The sequence below is a fragment of the Pseudorasbora parva genome, chromosome 18 (genome assembly GCF_024679245.1).
Source record: "Pseudorasbora parva isolate DD20220531a chromosome 18, ASM2467924v1, whole genome shotgun sequence".
NCBI lineage: Eukaryota > Metazoa > Chordata > Actinopteri > Cypriniformes > Gobionidae > Pseudorasbora > Pseudorasbora parva.
Genome location: NC_090189.1, coordinates 44,431,172 through 44,455,610, shown reverse-complemented (window position 1 = coordinate 44,455,610; position 24,439 = coordinate 44,431,172). Strand labels below are relative to the sequence as shown.

Sequence of the window (24,439 nt, the reverse complement as noted above, 5' to 3'; positions counted from 1 at the left end):
AAGAAATTGTACTGCATTAATGAGAGAGCAGAACGGGACTTTTATTCTGTTCTGGTGTGTGACGTCATAAGTCCGCGCCTCGCTTCAGCGTGGACAAGCATAGACCGTAAAAAAGCGTTGTGGTGTGTTTATGCATCTGCAGTGTATGAGTCGCGCACCGCATTCAGTGTGTGTGTGTGTTTTAGAGGGTGTGAAGTGCAGCGTATGCCTGTGTTATTGTATAAGTAAAGCCGCATGTGTGTTGAAGCAGAGCTCGGGTCACGGGTCAAAGAGTTTATGTGTGTGTGTGTGTGTGTGTGTGTGTGTTTGTTTGTTTATCTCTTATCTGTCCAAACACGCAGAGCAACTCCTGAGGTCCACCGATGGCTTTCATTAAAGAGGAGAGTGAAGACCTGCTGATCGGCGAACAGGAGGAACACACAGGTCTGTTCTTCTCTCTCTCTCTCTCTCTCTCTCTCTCTCTCTCTCTCTCTCTCTCTCTCTCTCTCTCTCTCTCTCTCTCTCTCTCTCTCTCTCTCTCTCTCTCTCTCTCTCTCTCTCTCTCTCTCTCTCTCTCTCTCTCTCTCTCGCGCTCTCTCTCTCTCTCTCTCTCTCTCTCTGTATTCATCAAACATCTTAGAATTACTCACAAGAACACTGCTAAGAATTGAAGTTAAGAGTAATAAAATTCTTGCCTCAAAGTTGCGCTCAAAAGTTAGTTATCAAGCGTCCCAATCATACTTTAAGTAAAGTGTAGGACTAAATCTTAAGTGTCAGTCTTAGAGTGGATTTACGACATTTTGCTGTGCCACAAACAGGATTTTGGATGATGCCGTAGGCATGAACCAATCACTTAATAGATGTCCTTATTTAAGAATATTCCCAGATAAATTCACATCGAATGGTGAGTTTACATCCAATACACATTTGACAATAAAGAGTTTTCAAGAGAATACATTATAATATACACATTTGAAATTAAAGATACACATGTTTTCATCCATGTCTTAATTACAATGTTTAAGCTGGTGTGCTGTTAACTGACCTGCCTATATATCGCCTCTAGATGTTTTTATATGATCAGCCACCATGGATTCCAAAAGAAAACCGAACTGGTGGGAGGAAGAAGTGATCGCTACTGCGTGCTGAATTAGTCGAACAGCGTTTTTTATTATTATTATAAAACCCAACATTAACCAGTGCTGAAAAAGATGATGTCTGCTCTGTCCAAACGATACTGTTTGATGAACTATTTGTCATCAAACATTTCGAACACATTCTCCCTCTATTGAAAGATTTGCGCACCTCTCTGTCTCCTCAGCGCCATCACTGCCCCTACTGGACACTCCTGACCACTGAGAGACCTCTCGAGCTGTCTTTAATAACTGGGAGAGTAAGAGGGATTCTTAGCTTTAAGAAATTTGATAACTTGCTTTTATACTTAAGTTTGACAGTAGGAGTACATTTCATGAATTTTCAGCACTTAAGACTAAAATAGCACTTTACAAAGCTTGATAAATACGGGCCCCGGGAACACACATGACGATTTTTAACTCCAACCGTTGCTGGTAACAATTTTATGAGAGCAAAACAAACAAACAAAAAAATATGCACTAGGACAGACCCAGCTGCTCCTGACGACACATTGATGTCTTAAAAGGCACGAACCGATCGGTTTCTGTGAGAAACACAACAGTATGTTATATTGTTACCTCCTATCTCGACGAGTCTCATCGAGTTTTCCCATCGGCTATAACTTCCGCTAGGGGAGGTCAAAAACTGGTGCGATCATAGCTATATATAGATTCCTCATTAGTGCCTGCGCGGGTCGGTTGAATGATGCATCTACATAACGTATGTCTATGATCGCTCCGCTATTTGACCTCACCTAAAGGAAGTTATAGCCGATGGGAAAACTTGATGAGACTCGTCGAGATAGGAGGTGAAATATAACATAAATACTGTTCCGATCATTTCGTGTCTTAAGACATCAATGTGTCGTCAGGAGCAGCAGGGTTTTTGTGCACGTTGCCTAAGCATGTTTTTTATTTTTTGTGTTTGTTTGTTTTGCTCTTATAATGATGTGAATGGGTAACAATTCTATATGACCGACACACAGCAGCGGTTGAGTTAAAAATCTTCATTAGTGTTCTCCTGAAGAAACACACACACCGACATGCTGGATGCCATGGGGGTCAGCAGATAAAAGTCAAATTGTCATTTTTGGGTGAACTAACCCTTTAAACTTGAAGTTACTTATAGACAGTATATTTTATTTGTAATGGCATGTTTTTATGAATGAAGTCATTACAATCTTATTGAAAGCTATCAATTTCAACATTTATCAGGCTTTAAAATAACAACTTTTAGTTTAAGTAACTTAAATCAGTCTTGGCATACCCATGATAATACATTTCATGTTAACCAGTGGCTTTCCAGAAATATATAGAAATTGATAGGGAAGCACCATTACAACTGCGGTGAGAAATGACCCTATAGGGGTGATTAACAGATGGTCAGCGAGTAGATCGTTCGGATGTAAAATCAAATGTAAAGAGTTTTATCTCTAAACACAGATTAGCTTATAACGCTTGTCTATGGGGCATGGAATAAGAGAAATTAAACCGCTAGTTAATACCACTAACAAGACTCAAAATAACCTCACACTAACACGGCAGCATGATGAGGGTCCCTACATGCAAACCGAAGCATTGAGAACTTTGTAAGAGTACAAACAGTTTAATAAGAAGATACTTTATAAAGACAGAACATTACACGTTTACAGACGGCAGCCATCTTGGAAAACAGTCTCGACGAGTCGAGCCACGAACGTGATGAGCCCTGAGGTGAGGGCTGTGTTAGTCGATGCTCCGAAAGGGGCGTAATAGTTCAGCTATAAGCTTATTAACTTCATGGAGTTACATTTGAAAAAACTTGTGCTATCTCCTGGAACTTCTCAGGTGATCTCTATGGCATGTCCCATTTCAGACGCGGCCAAAATCTGAATTTGAGATGGACTGAATAGAGCAATGTTGCCTTCAGGGCTGCAAACATGTCCCCTTTTTGATCAAAAATAGGTAATTATTGTGATTCGTCTAGATCGGTTACGGTTAATGACATCCACAGGCGTGTGCCGTCTGGACAGATAAGAGCTTTATACACACACACTATCACGAGAGGTTGCTGTGCTGTATTTGTAAGCATTGCGATGTAAAAACAAGTAATTTTAAGTAGAGATGTCCTGATGCCACATCTTTGGCTATTTGCCGATTCCGATATCAATTCGATATTTTTATTTTATTCTGGAACTAATAAGCCAAAATTAGGGATACACGATATTATCGGCACAACATCGGAATCGGCCAATAAGCGCTTAAAATATAAAAATCGGCATCGGCCAAAATGAAAACATTATGCCGATATGCCTTGCCGATGTGTTGATATGCGCCTGCAATAACTCACGTGTGCAAAGAGTGCTACAGCGATGAGACCATGTCAGCACTGCGGTCATTCTTGAAGTGAAAACAACCTAATACATTGCATGTACAGTGATTTATATTGACTGTTTTTAAATGCTGCCTTAAATTTGTGAATGCACGTGACCGTCAGCAGCAGATTTGCCTGGTATTCACAACAACTAGACCAAAACAAGCCCAAAACAAGCCCAATCGCGTCTCCCCACTCTCTAGCGCGTGCGGCAGCCTCCACAGCAGCAGAAGCTCCTCCAGGTCCTAGTGCCCTCCCCCAGACCGCTATATATTTATACATGTAGTGGGGGCGCTGTTGTTACAGTAATACAATGAAAAGCAGAGAACACAAATAAATTGAAGTTACTTCTTGTTCTGAATAAACAAATCAGTAATGATGTCATAAATCACAAGCAAGACACTTGTAAATTAAATACTTTTATATACAGTGTATTAATCTGTAATAAAATTTTAGGAAATGGATGATGAAAAATAATCCAAGGAGCTCTACAATAGGTGTGCACAAATGCTAAATCCCAAAATACAATATTTAGGTTACAGCTGCATCTGGGGTAAAAAAATATTTTTTTATTTTATTTATTATTGTTATTTTCAGGGCTTTTAATATACTCTTATCATACAAAGAACTTTATTAACATTTATTTATCTTCAACAAGAATCCTTTTAGTAAGGATACCTCAGAAATCTGAAACCAGAATATGAAAAACAAGTTTTTGCTCAAAATGGTGTTGTTTCCAAACAAAGGTAACAAATAAACATATATCGGCATCGGCCAAACAGAGCTGAAAAATATCGGCATATCAGATATCGGCAAAAGTCTAATATCGTGCATCCCTAGCCAAAATAAGGGACTTTATCCATCCATCCATCCATCCATCTAATCACATTTTATATTATTTTAAATTTGAAGGGATAGTTCATGCAAAAATAATTTACTCTCCCTCATGATGTCCCAAACCTGTATGAGCTTCTCTGTTCTGCTGAACACAAAAGAAGATATTCTAAAGCAGGGTCCCCGCGGAGTCTTAAAAAGTCTTAAAAGTATTAAATTTCAAAATCAAAATTTAAGGCCTTAAAAAGTCTTAAATTCGCGGAAGCATTGCGTTCTAGGTCTTAAATAATGTTTAACAGGTCTTAATTTTCCTACGTCCATGTAACGCTACCTCATTGAAACTCTCTCGCCTCCCGCAGCACGCGCGCACGTGTGTGTATGTGTGTGTGTTTGTTCCGTGGTGTTTGTAGTTCTTTCTTTCGGTAGACCAACTATTGTTCGCTCTATTACAACTACAAATTAGGCAAGCATGCCACGTGTATTGCAGCAAATCAGCGTTCGTGTTATTGGCACGAGCCTCTTTCTGATCGTAGCCTACCCCACAGACGCATAAAACGGATTTTATTCTTCAGTCTGACGGTTCCTGCAGTTCCGCGATCGTGAACGCGAAGGCGAATCTTTCTCACCATCTTGCTTAATGACCAAATAAAAGTATAATATACCCGATTGCACTAAAGAGTTAATAACAGTGATGTAAACTCCGAACTCCGATGTCAGGCTGCGTGTGTTGCCTGTCAGCGCTCGCGCGAGTTTATTGAATGTGTTATTTCTAGGCTCATTACCCTAAGGTTACTCTTGAACGATCAAATATACACATTATGCATATGTCTATATCCTGATTTGAGTTAAAAAGTTTGGGACGTGTCAGTAAGCACTGGATCTGCACATTAGTAAGCTCTCAAATAGAAAGCAAACTAATATAGCTTAACAACAACACAAACGGGGAAACAGCATTTACACTTAAAGGAACACTCCAACTGTTTTAGAAATAGGGCTTATTCAACTTTGGTACTTTGCTACATTTAGATATGTGGGGAAATGCATTTTAAGCTAAGCTAGCGGCGACCCTGCCGAACTAAAACAATGCATGCACTGAGATAAATGCATTTGCCAAAATATCTAAATGTCTAAAGAAGTTAGGGATGGCTCGATACCACAATTTTGGATTCGGTACGGTACCACAATCTAATACCGAAGTACCGATATTAAATCGATACCACACGGTCTGATATTAGCACGGGTATATTGCAGTCGAATGAGAACAATTATGTTTTTGAGTTTATAAAGTGGGAAATTACCACAAATGTTTATTAGTAAATTAATCAGCAAAGCTTATCACATCAAATCAGTCATTTGAAAACTTTCTTGTGAGAAATAATTTCAGCAAAAATCTCTCAAAATGAGCAAATTGCTTCTGGTTTCAAAAGACATCGCACGACACTAAAGCAATCTGCAATCCGATTCAACATTTCACGTTCGTCTCGGGATGGATAACGGAAATCATTTGAACACGCAAGAGATTGTATAGCATTTCGTAATAACAGTTACAGGAGATATGAGCTCATACGACACACACACACACACGCCTGTCACTTAGTCACGCTCGCACATTACACATTAAGTTTCCTTAAACAGTCAAATACACAGAGTTATGTACAAATGTCCGTCTTTAGTGAGTAAGTTATTCACATAAACACAGGCGGTTGTGTCTAACGGGAATATAAATAGTATAATAGTACGCGTGCAAATATAATGAGATCTAAATGTCATTGGTTGAAACGAACGCTGGAGATTGTGATATTCGATCTTATGTTAGGCTGTGTGTGTGTGCGTTGATCAGTGTTAAAGGAGAATAAATGTCTAAATGAGATGGTTTGAATGATCACTGACCTGTCGATCTCTTCAGAAGTCTTAAAGTCAGAATAGTGACAGATGCTTCTTGGCTAGGTTTGATGGTTCTTCATCAGTTTTATAAGCAAAGTCATTACAAATGTCACTTCTACTCCTCTCTTTATTAATTCGTTTTGGGCATCTTGAGTGAGATTCAACTGCTTTATCCATTTTGTCCGTCTATGTTGTTGTCACATTTGCCGGTTGTTTCGGGTCAGTTTGTGTAGTGCGCTGCCATCTAGCGGTGAACTTCGGAACAGCAGCATATACCGAAATGTGCCAAATCATGATATCGTACAGTTTTAAATAAAATATATACCGGTATTTTTCCAGTACCGGTATATCGCGCATCCCTAAAAGAAGTTGAATAAACCCTATTTCTAAAAACGGGTGGGTGTTCCTCTTTGTAGATATGCATCTTTATGTTGTATTTATTTGTCCTATTGTCATTTGTTTATAAGTATACATTTTATTACTGACCGATTACTTGATTACGTAATCACTTGAAAACTTTTTACTTATATTAAGCAATCGATCCCCCCCAAGCGATCGTGTTATTAAAGATAGATCGCACACAACTGAACCAGCCTTTTTTGATAATAACAAAACAAGATTCATGCATTTTGTCAGTTTTATTGCCAAGGATGACTATTGTGCATCTAACATAATAATATGGTTAATGTTGCATCCTAATTATTTAAAAAAAATAAAAATGTTTGCAAATCTATGGAAGTGACCACCACAAAATAAAAACTAATTTTGGTCAATTTATATATATATAAATAAAAGGGATGTCCCGATCCGATCACGTGATTTCAGACTCGATCGGAATCGGACGTTACATCCCGATCAGGACTCGGATATAATGTATATTCTGGGGTGAGGTGAGCATGATGACGCATCAGTAATATGGGTTGTAACTTGAAAATAATGCTTTATGTATGTTTCTGTAGATGGATACACGTGCTGGCTCCTCGGTGATACATTACAACAGCGCTAATATCACCCGTGTATATTCGCCAGAAGACGCGAATGAGAACGCGCACGCTGATCTGTCTCTGTGCATCATCCGAAAGCGCGCACTCGTCTCACAGCGCGCAAATATTGAGTTCTCTTTCAAGACTCGCGCTTAAATGGACCAACTCACACAAGAAGTGTCAGCATGTCCATCTTGATGAGTATCCAAGCAGACATAGTCTGAATATGCCTTAAGAGGACTTTATACAGTCGAGGAAGACGACGCAGAGCCTTCCATTAGGTCTTAAAGGGGCAGTAGCCTTTACTGCTGTCTGTTTAATGTCAAAGAAAAGATAAGGAATCACTCACTGCTCTTGATTAAATAGCTTTTGTAAGCATTAGTATTTAATTTAAACAGTTAAATATGCAGCTATTTTACATTTGATTAGCCAACTTTATTCAATTTCTCGACCTAAAAATAATGTTAGACCTATAAAAACCTGAAAAGCATTGTTAATTACACTTCAGTCAAATTACACTTCAAATATTTTTTCCCCAAAGTTAATTTATGTCATTGTAGGCAGTTATCATCACAATGATTTCATTTCAAGTGTTTTTTTTTTAAATAGGTTTAGTTTTAGTTAGTTATTTGATGCTATAAAATCGGCTGTGTGATGTCATGATTGACAGCTGAGATCGACGTCTTCTCTGAGTGAAGTTGTCACTGAGGCACTAACAGATTTTTTCAGGATTTTTGGGAGCAGATTATTTAATTTAATTTAATTTCCATAACTGTTTATTTCCCACCAACATAATTAATTGTTCTGCATCTGTGAGAGTGTGGGTGTGCTTTTCATATCGCCGTTGTACTTCCTGCTCTGCGCAATTCCGGTCCCGGACTTTTTTATATTTACTGTAGCACTAAAATCCAAAAGTGAAGAATTTGTTATTTATTACTTGATTGTTCAATCTACCCCACAGAAGTGCTCTGTTTGTTAGAGTTGTTGAATGTTAAAATAAGGTGAATAAAATAAAAAATAAGGAACATCCTGGTTCGTTTTTTCGCTCCTCTTTATTCTTTTTTTATGTATTATAGAAGAATCGGATCGGGACTCGGTATCGGCAGATACTCAAAATCAAATGACTCGGACTCGAGGGCAAAAAAACCTGATCGGTACATCCCTAAAATATATATATATATATGCGCTAATCCTGGTGGGATTGAGCTATGAATAATAAGTTTACTAATACTTTGTTCAATTTAAATAAATTAAATAATATAATTTTAAGTAGCCTAATTGAGTGGTTCTGCATTTCCTATGCATGTTTTTTATTGCGTGATATAGGTCTTAAATTTTATTCATAATGGTCTTAAAAAGGTCTTAAAAAGTCTTAAATTTGACTTGGTGAAACCTGCAGATACCCTGTGAAGAAAGTTTGTACCCAGGCTGCTTTGGAGGGATCAATGACTTCTATAATAGGAGTTGATCTTCCTATTTGTTCAACATAACAAAAAGAAATGTATGCGGGTTTGGAAGAGCTTGAGGGTGAGTAAATACACTGACAGAATTTACATTTTTGGATGAACTGTCCCTTTAAGCAGTCATTCTGAACCAGTAATCACTTTACTGACCATTCTGAAGTTATAGTAGTTGTTTAGTAATTTACTTAAATTATTACCACTATATTATCATTTAAGTATGTGTCCCATTTTTATGTAGATGTCAAACTTTATATGACAGAATTATTTATTATGTATGATTAGTATAGGCCGAGCCTAGCCAAATTATAAATAGTTGATTATTGATTCTGTCAGCCAAGCTCTGATAATGTATGGAATATTATATTAATACATTATTCATTAAAGGGGGGGTGAAACACTCAGTTTCAGTCAATCTCATGTCAATCTTGAGTACCTATAGAGTAGTATTGCATCCTTCATATCTCCGAAAAGTCTTTAGTTTTATCATATTTATAAAAGAAATATAGGCTGTACCGAGTCTTTCCGGAAAAAACCGAGCGCCTGGAGGCGTATCGTGTGGGCGGAGCTAAAGAATGACAAGCGCGCAAAGCGGTGACGTCCTCAAGCGTGGAGAAACCCATCTATCTCAGCTAATACAGATAATGATCCACAATCAAATCTGAGGGAGAAATAAATTGAACAGGAGAAACGGCAGCATCAGGACGTCCGTCTCTGTGGTATGTAAGTTACTGTATTTAATGGCCTCTCCACATTTCTGTGTGTTTACTCGCAGAGTATGAGGACATGATTCGGTTTATGGACTATTGTATGCGACTAGACCTTAGAAGTAGCAAGCAAAACGGTTTTGCACGTCAGAATACTGTAACAGAGAACAACAATGGAGTAACCGTTAGCGCATTTGAATGACGAAGCACGCGATCGTGTCTACTGATGTTTACTCATGCGACGGTAGCCAATAGCAGAGACATTTGAAGCAGTTTAAGTTAACTCACCGTCGAAGCTTTATCGCTGGGACCGCTCCGTCAGAAACACACTTCTTTGGTATGATTTGGTAAAGTCCTGTGACAGCAGTGGCGTGTAAATCCATTTTGAGACGCAACTGAAACGATGTTGTCAAGCTTCCCGTCATTTCTGCGTTCAAATCGGTTCAAATGCAGCGCTGCCTTCCCAGAATGCTGTGCTGAAGAGTTGAAGTCGCTCGACGTCACCCATAGGAATAAAGTGGAGCGCGGCGCCGTTCACGGGAGACTGGATCTGCAGCTGAGAGACTGTTTACAGCGTGCTCTAGTCACGCGCGCGCGCACCCTACCGGGAGAAGAGCCCGTACGGCCCATACAAGGACCTTCCGCTCTTATTAACGTCAAATAGACCCATACTCGAAAAAAACTCGCCGAAACTTGTGAGAAACCGGAAGGAGTATTTTTGACACAGAAATACTCCATCAAACGTCCAACATTAGTTTTTGAAACTTTGTCTATGTTTAGGATGGGAATCCAAGTCTTTAACAGTGTAAAAAGCTCAGTATGCATGAAACAGCATTTCACCCCCCCTTTAAAAAAACTGGATGCGCGAAGAAATCGCAAGTGAAATAGACGCGCGCTCCATGAGAAATGTCACAAAACACCACTCTACCTCTTTACATTTTCATTAAACAAAATATTAAGCATTAAGAGCCACACAAATGTGGTTCAGCCCAGGCACTGATGTTACCTGGATTACCAGTGGCGATTTCTTTAAGACTGCAAGGGAAGCTCGGCTTCCCTTATAATGTCACAAAATTAATGGTCAAATATGTACTATTATATTAACATTGTATTGACTAAAAATGCGTTAGAAAACGTTCATCTCAAAGACGGGTTCGTTCAGAATCAGTTACATATAGCAGGTCGGCTGACTCGATTTCCTTCTCATACATTCCCGCAGCGTCAGTGCATTTCCCTATTGAAGCCCAGCGTCCGTTGACTTCAATGGGGCTGCTTTGAACGGTTATTTTTCCGCGCTTCGAAACTAGACGGTCATTGGATAAACGCTGCGATTATGTCCCGCCCACGGACGCTCAGCGTCTCTGGGAGTGAATGGGGAGTGGGCTGGCCCGGACTCCGAGCTTCTGCGTGATGATTGGAGGGTCTGCATCTCCTTTTGACTGACAGCGATTCTGTACTATAAGGAATCACTGAAGCGCGCTCAGTCCCATCGCGGATTTCTCAAGTTCAGTCGAAATAAAAACTGCTGCAACCTATTTCTTTGATATTTGCTTGGCGAAATTGCTTGATTTTCATCATACATTTCACACAATTATTCACCACATTCCTTGTTTCAGTTTTACAGAGTTTAATATTTTTTTAGATCGTTCATTCATTCACAGGGTAACAGACCATTGTCTTGAAAAGGAATATAGGGCAGAATTTACTTTTAAATAAATAAGACAATTGGCCGAAAATGAGCTTCCCCTCTCTGAACGACCAGTAGCCGCCACTGATCTTCACTGTATGTTTATTTTTATATCCTTGAAAAATATAAAGTTATGAAACTTTCCCTCAGTCAAAAATGATTTGGTATGCAGCAATAGATTCATGAGACCAAAGCTCTAGCGTCCGCTGATCGCCTGGCTCTCACCACTCCAAAAACGTACGTTTAAAAAAAAAAAATAGGCGCTGTATTTATAAATAAACCACATATTTAGGCTTTAAACAACTACATTATCAACTGAAAAGCATTAAAACTACATTTAGTGACATAGTAACAGTATTTTTTAATTATGCAGGGTTTCTCATCCATCACTTCACCACGTGACAGCAGCAAGCAGGATCCTCATTGGTTAACACGGTTCCAATTGACGCCAAAGTTCAAACATTTTAACTCGTGCGTCGACGCGAAGTCACTTTAAACGCGTAAATGCACAAAAAGCACCACTAGTGCGCAACATGCTCAGTTTAATTCAAATTCCTGTCAGTTGTGCAACTGGGCGTGCGAATGATGTGAAATCGTGTCCATTGTGCCACAGGACCTCCTGACGTGCGCGACTTAACCTGGAAATCACTCGCTCTAGACGCTCGGTTCGCATTCGGTGTGAGCGTACCATGAGACTCTGAAATGCTTCTGCAAAGTGTGCCGTTCGCCTGAGGTTCACCACGAGTTACTGGACAGACCAACTGATACCTTTTTAATATTTAGCCCTATGTCTGGTAGGGCTGTCGACATATTCTAAATTCAAATATATATTCTAATAGTTAAAAAAAAAAAAGCGAATTTCGAAGGTGAAAATTTATATTAGAATTAAAAAGTGGGAAAAAACCCACGGTAGTAGAGGCGTGGCTGTCTGCTCAGGCATTACTAATTCATTTTCAGTAATATTTCACTCGGTACATTTTCAGTAACGTGCCAAACTAAAGTTGGGTGAAGATGATCGAATACGACTACTGCACACCATCGTTTGGATTTTTTATAGTAATAAAGTAATTTAGTTCAGTTAGAGAACAGGCCGTTAAAATAAAAACTGAAGGTGTCTGCTGAGCAACGAGTGAGGAGTCAGATCTTGAGCTGACAGACAAGATGATCGCGGAAGATTTGGCGCCTATTAAAGGGAGTTTGTTGTGTTTTTCATTAAGAATAATAGGCTAATTCTAAACCGAAACTAAAATCTGCTTGGCCGCACAGAGTCTGGGACACCATTATTACCGGTGTGGTCACATCACACTTTGATTAACCGGTGGGAAAATGTCCACACCGTCACATCTCTACTGTACATTCGTGAGATGGATGCGCATTGCTTAGAGTTTATCACAGATAAGGACAAGAACATAGGCTAATAGTCAAATGCAACCTTTGTCTAAAATCGAATAACTCAGTCGTTGCAATAAATAACTTATTGTCGCAACAATAAGAAAAGAACAAATGTGCATATTGTCATAACATTGAGTTTACACACAGATCTGTTGTGTCTATGAACAGACCTAAGATATTCCCAGATATTGCCAGATAATCTTTACCTCTACAATACTGATAACAGAATTGATCATTTGTGATTCTGTCTGTCATGATTTCTTGCAGCTTTCACTTTTTTTTCCTCTATTGTTAGCCTGGATGGCCCACAGTCATTACGCTTCATCATATTTCCTTCTGCTGGATGTAAAATGCTCTCTGGTAGCCCACATTTGAGAATGTTAAGAGCTACTTCTGTCGTTATTTTGGTGAAAGTAACTCAAGAGTAATACAGGAGTAATTAGATAAATATAAAGATTTTACATTTATCGTTATATTTAATATCAATAAATATAACGATAAATGTAAAATCTTTATTTCTTTAAAGTTTAAAGGAATATTTTTTTGAGTGAAAGATGTAGAAAACAGACAGTTTTAAACTATCATTTATTGTCGAAACATGACAAACACTTCCCAAACAGGTGAACAAATATATACCTTTTCCGTCTTTCGGATGAGACGTTAAACCGAGGTCCTGACTCTCTGTGGTCATTAAAAATCCCAGGATGTCTTTCGATAAAGAGTAGGGGTGTAACCCCGGCATCCTGGCCAAATTTGCCCACTGGCCCCTGTCCATCATGGCCTCCTAATAATCCCCATATCCTGATTGGCTTCATCACTCGGTCTCCTCTCCACCAATCAGCTGGTGTGTGGTGAGCGTTCTGGCGCAATATGGCTGCCGTCGCATCATCAGGTGGTGCTGCACATTGGTGGTGGTTGAGGAGATTCCCCCCTTCAATGTAAAGTACTTTGAGTGCCTTGAAAAAAGCGCTATATAAATCAAACGCACTAATATATACCTAATTGTGTAAGTAGTAAAACACAAACGGGCAAAAAAATGCGTTTTAAGTTAAGAAACATTTTGAGTACCCCCTCTCTTGCCTTACAGTGGATTGGATAGTAAAACAGTCAAACTCAGATAAGATTGCTGATAACAGTTCTTTAAAGTCCTCAACAAAGGCTGGAAAGTATTTTGGAGGTCTGTAAATAATAAGTAGAATGCGTGGAGCACCGTTTAACACAGTACACAGGTATTCGAAAGACAGGTAATGACCAAATGACACTTGCTTACATCGATAGATTTGTGATTAAAGGTACCCTAGAATGATTTGAAACTAGTTAAATTGTTCTCTGATATCTACATAGAGGGTATGTGGCTTATATAAGGGGGGAAAATTGTCCAGGTCCATTTACATCCCTATAAATTGTCTTTAGGATGTAATGCTCTGGTTTTGCCTTATTTGGAAGAGTCATGAATATTAATGTTGAGCTCTGCTCTGATTGGCTTATTTCAGCAGCTCACAGCAGTTCAGTAGAGCGGCTCGTGAGTCCTGACAGAACACAGACCGACTGAACGACACTTTAAGCAGAACATCTCAAATGGAGATTGATAAAATGCAGCTTACTTTTTTATTTGGTGTTTTAAGATCATCCACGGGCGAGAAAGAGCTTGCATTTGTGTGGTTGCCAGATTTCAGTCATTAAATCCCCCAAACAATCCTCTCTCTCTCTCTCTCTCTCTCTCTCTCTCTCTCTCTCTCTCTCTCTCTCTCTCTCTCTCTCTCTCTCTCTCTCTCTCTCTCTCTCTCTCTCTCTCTCTAAAGAGATGTTCTGCTTAAAGTGTGTCGTTCAGCCTACATTTTAGACTTGTCTTTTTTCGTCAGCGATATTGCATGTTTATATAACGTTAGTCACAATGTAGGCTAAGGTTACGCAGTGACTGTGATGTCGCCTAATCTGAAATACAAATAGGCAAAAACATCATAGGAAACACCATACTTCAGTTCTCAAAAATATAAATATATGACTTATATATTTACAAAATGTCGTTTTAACTTATATGGTGGAAAAGGTGACGTTTGCAAAGTATCTACGGTTGTATTTTGTAATATAAAATAATATTCCCCTTTGTCATCAGACACACTGTTTAGTTTGGTATGGTACTGGAGTCTCCTGTTGTTACTGTACTGGCATCTTCCGTTATCTAGACAATGCGGTCTCTCTAAGAAACTCTCAGTTTAATCAGAAATGGTTTAATCAGTCAATAAGAGGATAAACCGCTGCTCACTGCGGCAGGAATACAGTCGGCCCTTTCTTCAGTTTAAGACGCTGAGTGAAGCTTGAAATTGGCCGAACAAACGAACGATCTTGAATTGTTGTGGTATCGGATTATAAACATCACCCATGACTGTTGACATGTTTTATCTGTGGGAAGGGTAGAAGTCCTCACGTCTCCTGCACAGCCTGAACATGACGTGTGTCCATGAGAGCAGCTTGTTTTGATGATTCGGCTCCGTCATTTCCGCCTGACAATGAGCATGTTTGGACAGATGCAAATGCTGGTGACGTGCATATAAATGATTCCCAATGCTTGCGTCACGGTTGGGTTTATGTTGAGAAGCACTTTTTTTTTCCGTGGTGTTTTTGATTCACGAGATTTCCATCAGAAGGAGGAGGCGATGGTGTTTGAGACTCACAGTATGTGATGTGCATGGACTGAACTCTTATTTCAGCATGGCAAGGTTAATTCAATTTTTCATTCTAGGGCACCTTTAAGTTGTTGACTAGAAATTATTTAACTAAGCGGATGTTTAAAAGTGCTAACTTAACAGTCTTACTTTTTTTCCTCAGTAACATTAGTTTGACGGGTAATAGGTAGCAGATTATGGGTTTGCTATACAGCTTGAGAACGCCTTAGACTTTCTATCGCATAATAAAACCCGAATAGAGAAAGCTACATGCACACTGGGTTCCTGCTTGTTCTGTAAACATGTGATAAATTTACTTTTATTATAGCAGGACCCAATACACATCACTGAGAGCTGGATTCAGCTGTTTTTGGTTCACCCACAGCAGATGGAGGAGGGTGTGGGCCCTGGTGGAGGCTGAAGAGCTCTCACATGAGGAGGGGGAGCTGGGCCCACAGGCTTAGGTGCTTGTGTGGCTCAACACTTTTTGGTTGATATCTGGGGGCTCTCAGTGACAGAGTGTGATAGTTTGTTTCCAACATACACCAGTTCTCCCATTTTTCTCAGAGAAGCTCAGAAGCGAGCATGCTAGAGAGAGGAATACCATGTCTGGTGAGAGGGGCTGTTATGGTGTTACGGGGGGCTGTAATATGTTATTCTGGCTTCCCTGGCTGTTTTCCAGAGCAAGTCATCCTTGCTAGTTTGTGAAGCATTCCAGAAGAGGCATTTTCTTTTTTTATTTTGAATGTTTGAATGGCAGTAGGGATGCACCGATACCATTTTTTTCAGAACCGATCAGATCCAATATTAAAAATTCTGAGTACCTGTCGATACCGATACTTAACCGGATCCGATACCAATGCAGTTTTGTTTAAAAATTATATGTAGAATTTCTAAACCTTAGTGTGTTGAATTGAAAATCCATCTTTTGTGAGTTTAACACAATCAACTAAATACAGACTTTGTTACAAAGAAAAACAACAAATAAAAAAAAAATGACAAAAATAGCCTACGACTATAGATGGTGAATAAATTAGATTAGTGAATAATTCAGCAGCAAAGGTTACAAAACGACGAGTGCACAATAATTGTATAAAATCTACACATTTATTTGGGGAAAACTAAAGGAAACCACATAAGTGAATAAGTGTAGCTGTAAATCTGGTAAAATGTTACACAAAATACATTCATGAAAAACAAGTAAATATATTTATAGAAATAGGGCCTATACTAAGAAATTACATTTTTTTTTAAATGTGTAGTGCATTTTTTTAATGAGACCGCAACATATAGATAGGGCAGAACAAGAAAGGCTAGTAATAAGGCTTTCATAGCGCAAAAGTATTATAATATAGAGCGGCACAAAGTGCGTATGCGCATCCCGTGCGCAGGATGATCCGCTTGAAGCAACACGGAGTCCCATGCTCACAGCCATAGACGCTCACAGCACACCGCGCGCCGTCCGCATTGAGAAGTTTAAAACAAGATATATCGACGCTTAGTGTATCTGTGCAGTATTCTTATAAACCGTTTATTTTAACAGTTTAACATTTCAGTTACTGTGTGTGAAGAACAATACAATAACTAGTCCAGTGTTGTGATCTAACAGACACCCGGTAGAAAGTAACACGGTTTACAGCAATAAACGCCAGCAGATAGCCATTTTTTGAGAACCCAAACCATAGAGCGTTATCTACAGATCAAGCATAATAATCTTGGAGAGAGTTTCATCGCGTTGACTGTCGTAACCGGACGCGACACACAGTTTGAAAGCTGAATGGGAAGTGACTGACAGCCGCAGCGGAGGGAAGCCCTGACGTGAACTTGAGTTTAATGACTTAAATATTCATTTGTACCTCACATTAAACTATGGAATGGCTAACACTTCATATGGAATGAATGAAACTAACACTTATAATATGGTGCACGAATCATTGATGATGCTTTATAATGTTTCTGTGCCTTTTGTGGGGCACTGGGGCTTAACAAAAACACAGAATATTATTCGCACCGTATCAAATTTGGATCGGTCCTGTCTGTCCGATACCCCATCCGGCAAATAATGGCGGATCGGAGCCCATACGGATCCTGAGTATCGGATCGGTGCATCCCTAGTAGGCAGCTGTGGTACCGTTTGGAACAAACAATGTTGAGAAAATGTTTAACCTTTTTAAGACATGTAATACCCCTTTATTCCTCAAAATATTTGAAATACACATGGAACTTAATTTAATTTACTGGTTTTCTGCATAACATTTTCTATTGACTATTGGCGTTTAAACCCCCAAACTGTTTTTCCTAATGACAGCCCACTCACTGTATTCTCCTGGATGCATATTCTAATCAGCGCAGCATGAAATAATTTGGAAAGTTCGACAACCTTTTGTAAACCTTTTCAGTAACCTATTTGAATGATATATTACTTTTATCAGTATAACCAATGATGACAATGATATCGCTCTCCCAATAGTTTTTTTCTCCATTCTGGCCTTGGAGGAGTTTTGGTTCCTTGCCACTGTTGCCTTTGGCTTTTGGCTTGCTCAGTTAGGGACACCTAAATTTCAACTATATTACTGATCTGCCGGCATTGACCCTATATGATAACTGAAATTAGCTGGACAACATCACTATTTTCACCAGAGCATCTGTACAGCCGAATCAAATTCTGTAGCATTCTTTCCCTGTTAACACTTTACAATGCCAATTGTTTAAAAACAGCTTCACAAAGTGCCATATAAATAATGATGACTTGACTTGACTAAGCATGAAAAAATGCAAGTGATCACAATGGTGACTCCGCTGACCATTGAGGCTCAAACATATTTAAGCAAATATATTTGTTGTTTATTTGCTTGTGAACAGTAGTAGAACACTGTAGCTGTTAAAGGCACCACTTCAGTTGAATTATGATTCAAACAAAGATGTTACACACATGCTGCATGAGTAGTGTTTTTTTATTTAGATTGTATAACTATGAGATTTAAAGCAAAAATAGAACAAGCAGAAATTAGATTTGTGAAATTGTTACATGATACCTGCACAAAACAAAATTAGCTCATGGACAATGAAAATGCACATTCGTTCTCTGCCACTTGGTGGCACTTATAAAACAGCAATGATAGAGCATTTTCTCTGCTTAACACTGAGCACAAAGCAGTGCTGTACTTATAAATACTACTAGTTTATCTTCTGGCACTTCTATCTTCTTTCTATCCTTATTCAGCTTGTTCCATATCTGGCTTGAGTTAACATCCTTTTTTTCAAAACTGAGAATATTTCCACACATTGAATATTTTGGGAAATTATTGCAATGCAGTTTGTGTGCTATTCCAGTATAAAGATCAGCCAAAACTAAAAAATGGCCAGTTCACTGGTGCATCTTTTTTAAAGCATAGTAGTTATAGGACAGGGTTGTCCAAACCTCTTCCTGGAAGGCTATTGTCCTGTAAAATTTCTAAAATGTCTAACCCCAGTTTAAAAACACCTGACCAACTAATCAGTGTCTTCTGGCAACTTCAGAAACTTCCAAGCAGGTGTATTGGGCCAAGTTGGAGCTAAACACTGTAGGACACCGGCCCTCTAGAGCAGATATGAAGTCTAGAATAGACGTTTTTGGTTTTGATGCATTACTTATCTGAATGTTTTGATGTATGTTGCCATTAATGCCATCAAACTGAATTTGACTTTACTGTTTTTTGTTTGTTTTTCCACAGCAGACCTAATGGCACTGAAAGAGGAGAGGGAAGTGTTCAATGAAATTGAAGAGGAAAATCAGCATGAGAATCTTCTTGATTTCACAACTGGAGAAAAATCTTTCAGTTGTTCACAGACTGAAACGACTCCCACATGGAAAACAGCTCAAAATACAAGCACAAGTTATTTCACTCATTTGAAGTTGGGTAAGAGTTCCAATCAACATGGAAAACTTAAAGTCATCAGACCTGGAAAGGGGCAATTTAGCTGCCAACAATGTGAAATACATTTCACTCTAAAAGGGAGCTGGAACAGGCACATGAGAATTCACACCGGAGAACAGCCTTACACATGCCAACGTTGTGGAGAGAGTTTTGCTCTACATAGAAACCTTAAAGTCCACATGAGAGTTCACTCTGGAGAGTTCCCTTACACCGGCCAACACTGTGAAATAAGTTTTACTCAAAAAGGAAGCATTAACAAGCATATAAGAATTCACACTGGAGAAAAGGCTTACACATGTCCTCAGTGTGGAAAGAGTTTTGATAAGAACGAAAACCTTAAAGTCCACATGAGAACTCACACTGGAGAGAAGCCTTACTCATGCTTACAGTGTGGGAAGAGTTTTAGTACTCATGGAAGCCTTAAAGTTCATATGAGAGTTCACACCGGAGAGAAGCCTTACGCCTGCCTTCAGTGTGAAAAGAGTTTCACTAATCAGGGAAACCTTAATGTCCACATGAGAATTCACACTGGAGAAAAGCCTTTCACATGCCCTCAGTGTGGAAAGAGTTTCACTCAAAAAGTACGCTTTGAAGCCCACATAAGAATTCATACTGGAGAGAAGCCGTTCACCTGCGAACAGTGTGGACGAAGTTTCAATCAACATCGAACCTGGAAAGACCACATGAGAATTCACACCGGAGAGAAACCTTTCACCTGCCAACAGTGTGGAAGAAGTTTCACACAAAAAGGAACTTTTAACAGGCATTTGAGAGTTCACACCGGAGAGAAACCTTACACCTGCCAAACGTGTGGAAAGAGTTTCTGTCAACGACGAACCTTAAAAAACCACTTGAGAGTTCACACTGGAGAGAAGCCTTACACCTGCCAAACGTGTGGAAAGGGTTTCTCTCAACTTCGAACCAAAAAGAACCACATGAGAATACACAATGGAGAGGGCCTTTTTACCTGCCAACAGTGTGGAAAGGGTTTCAACAGAAAAGGAAACCTTAAAGTCCACATGAGAGTTCATACTGAAGAAAAGCCTTACACATGCCCTCAGTGCGGAAAGAGTTTCACTCAAAAAGTACTATTTGAAGCCCACATTAGAATTCACACTGGAGAGAAGCCGTTCACCTGCGAACATTGTGGACGAAGTTTCAATCAACATCGAACCTGTAAAGACCACATGAGAATTCACACCGGAGAGAAACCTTTCACCTGCCAACAGTGTGGAAGAAGTTTCACACAACAAGGAACTTTTAACAGGCATTTGAGAGTTCACACTGGTGAGAAACCTTTCACCTGCCAAACGTGTGGAAAGAGTTTCTATCAACATCAAACCTTAAAAAAACACATGAGAGTTCACACTAGAGAGAGCCTTTTTACCTGCCAACAGTGTGGAAAGAGTTTCAACAGAAAAGGAAACCTTAAAGTCCACATGAGAGTTCACACTGGAGACGAGCCTTACACATGCCCTCAGTGCGGAAAGAGATTTACTCAAAAAGTACTATTTGAAGCCCACATAAGAATTCACACTGGAGAGAAGCCGTTCATCTGCCAACAGTGTGGACGAAGTTTCAATCAACATCGAACCTGGAAAGACCACATGAGAATTCACACCGGAGAGAAACCTTTCACTTGCCAACAGTGTGGAAGAAGTTTCACACAAAAGGGAACCTTTAACAGGCATTTGAGAGTTCACACCGGAGAGAAGCCTTTCAGCTGCCAAACGTGTGGAAAGAGTTTCTGTCAACTTAGAAGCATAAAGAACCACATGAGAGTTCACACGGGAGAGAAACCTTACACCTGCCAACAGTGTGGAAAGAATTTCACTCAAAAAGTACTATTTGAAGCCCACATAAGAATTCACACTGGAGAGAAGCCGTTCACCTGCGAACAGTGTGGACGAAGTTTCAATCAACATCGAACCTGTAAAGACCACATGAGAATTCACACTGGAGAGAAACCTTACACCTGCCAACAGTGTGGAAAGAATTTCACTCAAAAAGTACTATTTGAAGCCCACATAAGAATTCACACTGGAGAGAAGCCGTTCACCTGCGAACAGTGTGGACGAAGTTTCAATCAACATCGAACCTGTAAAGACCACATGAGAATTCACACTGGAGAGAAACCTTACACCTGCCAACAGTGTGGAAGAAGTTTCACACAACAAGGAACTTTTAACAGGCATTTGAGAGTTCACACCGGAGAGAAACCTTACACCTGCCAAACGTGTGGAAAGAGTTTCTATCAACATCAAACCTTAAAAAAACACATGAGAGTTCACACTAGAGAGAGCCTTTTTACTTGCCAACAGTGTGGAAAGAGTTTCAACAGAAAAGGAAACCTTAAAGTCCACATGAGAGTTCACACTGAAGAAAAGCCTTACACATGCCCTCAGTGCGGAAAGAGTTTCACTCAAAAAGTACTATTTGAAGCCCACATAAGAATTCACACTGGAGAGAAGCCGTTCATCTGCCAACAGTGTGGACGAAGTTTCAATCAACATCGAACCTGGAAAGACCACATGAGAATTCACACTGGAGAGAAACCTTTCACTTGCCAACAGTGTGGAAGAAGTTTCACACAAAAGGGAACCTTTAACAGGCATTTGAGAGTTCACACCGGAGAGAAACCTTTCACCTGCCAAACGTGTGGAAAGAGTTTCTGTCAACTTAGAAGCATAAAGAACCACATGAGAGTTCACACGGGAGAGAAACCTTACACCTGCCAAACGTGTGGAAAGAGTTTCTGTCAACTTAGAAGCATAAAGAACCACATGAGAGTTCACACTGGAGACAAGCCTTACACATGCCCTCAGTGTGGAAAGAGTTTCTCTCAAAAAGTACACTTTGAAGCCCACATAAGAATTCACACTGGAGAGAAGCCGTTCACCTGCGAACAGTGTGGACAAAGTTCCAGTCAACATCAAACCTTGAAAGACCATACCGGTATTCATACTGAAGAGAAGCCTTTCACCTGCCAACATTGTGGAAGAAGTTTCAAACAAAAAGGAACTTTTAACAGGCATATGAAAGTTCATACCGGAGAGAAACCTTACACCTGCCAACAGTGTGGAAAGAGTTATAATCATCTTCGAAACATGAAATCCCACATGAGAACTCACACCGGAGAGAAGCCTTACACCTGCCCTCAGTGTGGAAGAAGTTTCAATCAACTTCGAACCTTAAAAGACCACATGAGAATTCACACTGGAGAGAAACCTTTCACCTGCCAAGAGTGTGGAAGAAGTTTCACACAAAAGGGAACCTTTAACAGGCATTTGAGAGTTCACACCGGAGAGAAGCCTTTCAGCTGCCAGCAGAGTGAAAAATAGTTTCACCCAAAAGCTGTAGGACCTCAACAGAGTTTGGCTCAACATGGAAGCCTTCAAGTCCACATGAGAATTTACACCTGAAGAGTCTCTTCACCTTGCCAACAATGTACAAAACGTTTCAACCGAAAAGGTCATGTTAACCCTCTGGGGCCTGAGGACATTTTTGGACCCTGGAGGTGTTTTGTCATGCTCTGACATTTGTGTATATTTTAGTTACTTATAATTCAACGGTTACAAAATGTGCAGCATGCATGTAAAAATTTGCTTTTGGCAACATTAATACTGCAGGCTAAAATCAGTCCCTCCAGGAATTCGCGGGCCTTTTTTGTGATTGTTACGGCCTAAAATGCCTGACGTTGCGGCCACTTTTCTTACAAGTTGCGATGAAAGTTGCAATGTTTTAAAGTGCCCATATTATGCCTTTTTGCGCTTTCTCTTTCCTTTATTGTGTGTTTTTTTTAATATCTTTTTTGTTTATTTTATAGTTGTCCCGCAGAAAACACTCATTGTAACACACATTATAATGCTTGCCAAGCTGCTAGCATGAAACACCCTCATAATTTATAATTATCATAATTTATTTGAATCGTTAAATCATTACAAATTAAAAAGGATATTGATAAGGAGAACAAAACTAACCTTTAGTAACCTTATAAAAAGGCAAAACAAACGATTTAAAGTCACAGCAAAAAAGAACAAACTAAGCTTTATTTTTAAACAAGATCTGCACCTGCAAAAATTTAAATGTCCATTATAAACAGAAAAGTTGAATCGAAAACAAATAATGTCTGATTATATAATAATCGAAAGCAGAGATGTATGGAGATGTGTCTGCAGCCGACACTGATTTAGAAAACACTTGTTTATTAAGTTTACCTCTTTATTAATCAATTCTTGCACCACTCCTGTTTAACCTGTATATGCTGCCACTGAGCCAAATAATGAAAAACAACAATATTGCTTACCACAGCTATGCTGATGACACCCAGCTCTACTTAGCACTGTCACCTAATGACTACAGCCCCATTGACTCCCTGTGCAAATGCATTGATGAAGTTAACAACTGGATGTACCAAAACTATCTCCAGTTAAACAAAGACAAAACTGAACTCAATGCATTTGGAAAATCTTTGGAAACAAAGATGAAGTTCTCAAAGTGAATGCATGCCTTGAGGCTAGAGGCAAAAAAAAAAAAAAAAAATCAAGCTTAGTTTAAGTTGGCATGTCAAAGCAAACACTAAATCATACTATCATCTGATGAATATTGCAAGGATTATATGCTTTGTTTCCAGGCAAGACTTACAGAAACTCCTTTATGCTTTCATCACCAGTAGGGTGGACTATTGTAATGGACTTCTCACCGGCCTTCCCAAAAAGACCATTAGACAGCTGCAGCTCATACAGAACGCTGCTGCCAGGATTCTGAGCAGAACCAGAAAATATGACCATATCACACCAGTCCTCAGGTCTTTACACTGGATGTAGCATTTTTATTCTTTAGTTAGTCTTCCTACCAAAATAAGTAACATCTTAGTGCTTTGTTTACGGTGCTTGGGTGGAAGAGGTAAAGAGAAGGGACAGCGATATGGCCATGTAGATCTGCTCTGATGGACAAGAGAGTAAAATTGGAAAACCTGACTCCATTCTTCCACTCCAGATAGGGGTACTCCCAACAGGTTTTTTTCTTTCTTTTTTTCTTATGCATATGCTATTACTTTATGATTATTCATTTTCTGTGTAAAGCCCTTTGAATTGCCATTGTGTATGAAATGTTCTATAAAAATAAAATTGCCTTGCTGCAAAAGATCTATGTGGACAAATGAATCTGGAGGTAGTGTTTAAAGCAAAAAGGCACTTCATCTGTGTGGCTTCAGATAAACCTGTAAGTGACACTGTGAAGAATCTTGAACTGAACTGATGGAACTGTTGATCCTGCTCTGAGGTTTCTCTTTCCCAAATGAAGACTAAATATGGTATTCTGCCAAATGAGTTGTTAAAGGGGTGATGAACTGAGAAATCAACTTTCCCTTTAGCCTTTGATATATAAAAGGTCATAGTAAAATAATATCCTGTAAGTTTCAGAGCTGAAAACATCCTTGTTCG

At 39.3% G+C, this 24,439-nt stretch overlaps 1 protein-coding gene across 2 annotated transcripts; it reads left to right on the top strand.

The window, feature by feature from the left end:
* Window positions 1-28: 28 nt before the first annotated feature.
* On the top strand, window positions 29-24,142 carry LOC137046752 (zinc finger protein 721-like). 2 transcript variants are annotated; one of them, XM_067424137.1, is made up of 2 exons: window positions 29-423; window positions 18,795-24,142. In XM_067424137.1, exons 1-2 carry the CDS (start codon window positions 363-365, stop codon window positions 22,334-22,336), a joined length of 3,603 nt encoding a protein of 1,200 aa, XP_067280238.1. In that variant the 5' UTR covers window positions 29-362; the 3' UTR covers window positions 22,337-24,142. The 2 variants fall into 2 exon arrangements, with proteins under 2 accessions (XP_067280238.1, XP_067280236.1); XM_067424135.1 differs by having other exon boundaries at window positions 18,792-24,142.
* The last annotated feature ends 297 nt before the right edge of the window (window positions 24,143-24,439 follow it).

Bases quoted from the DNA above. Each gene is read 5' to 3' on its own strand.
- LOC137046752 (XM_067424135.1), top strand. From the start codon at position 363: ATGGCTTTCATTAAAGAGGAGAGTGAAGACCTGCTGATCGGCGAACAG. The intron at 424-18,791 runs GTCTGTTCTTCT...GTTTTTCCACAG, and splicing joins CGAACAGGAGGAACACACAG to CAGACCTAATGGCACTGAAA.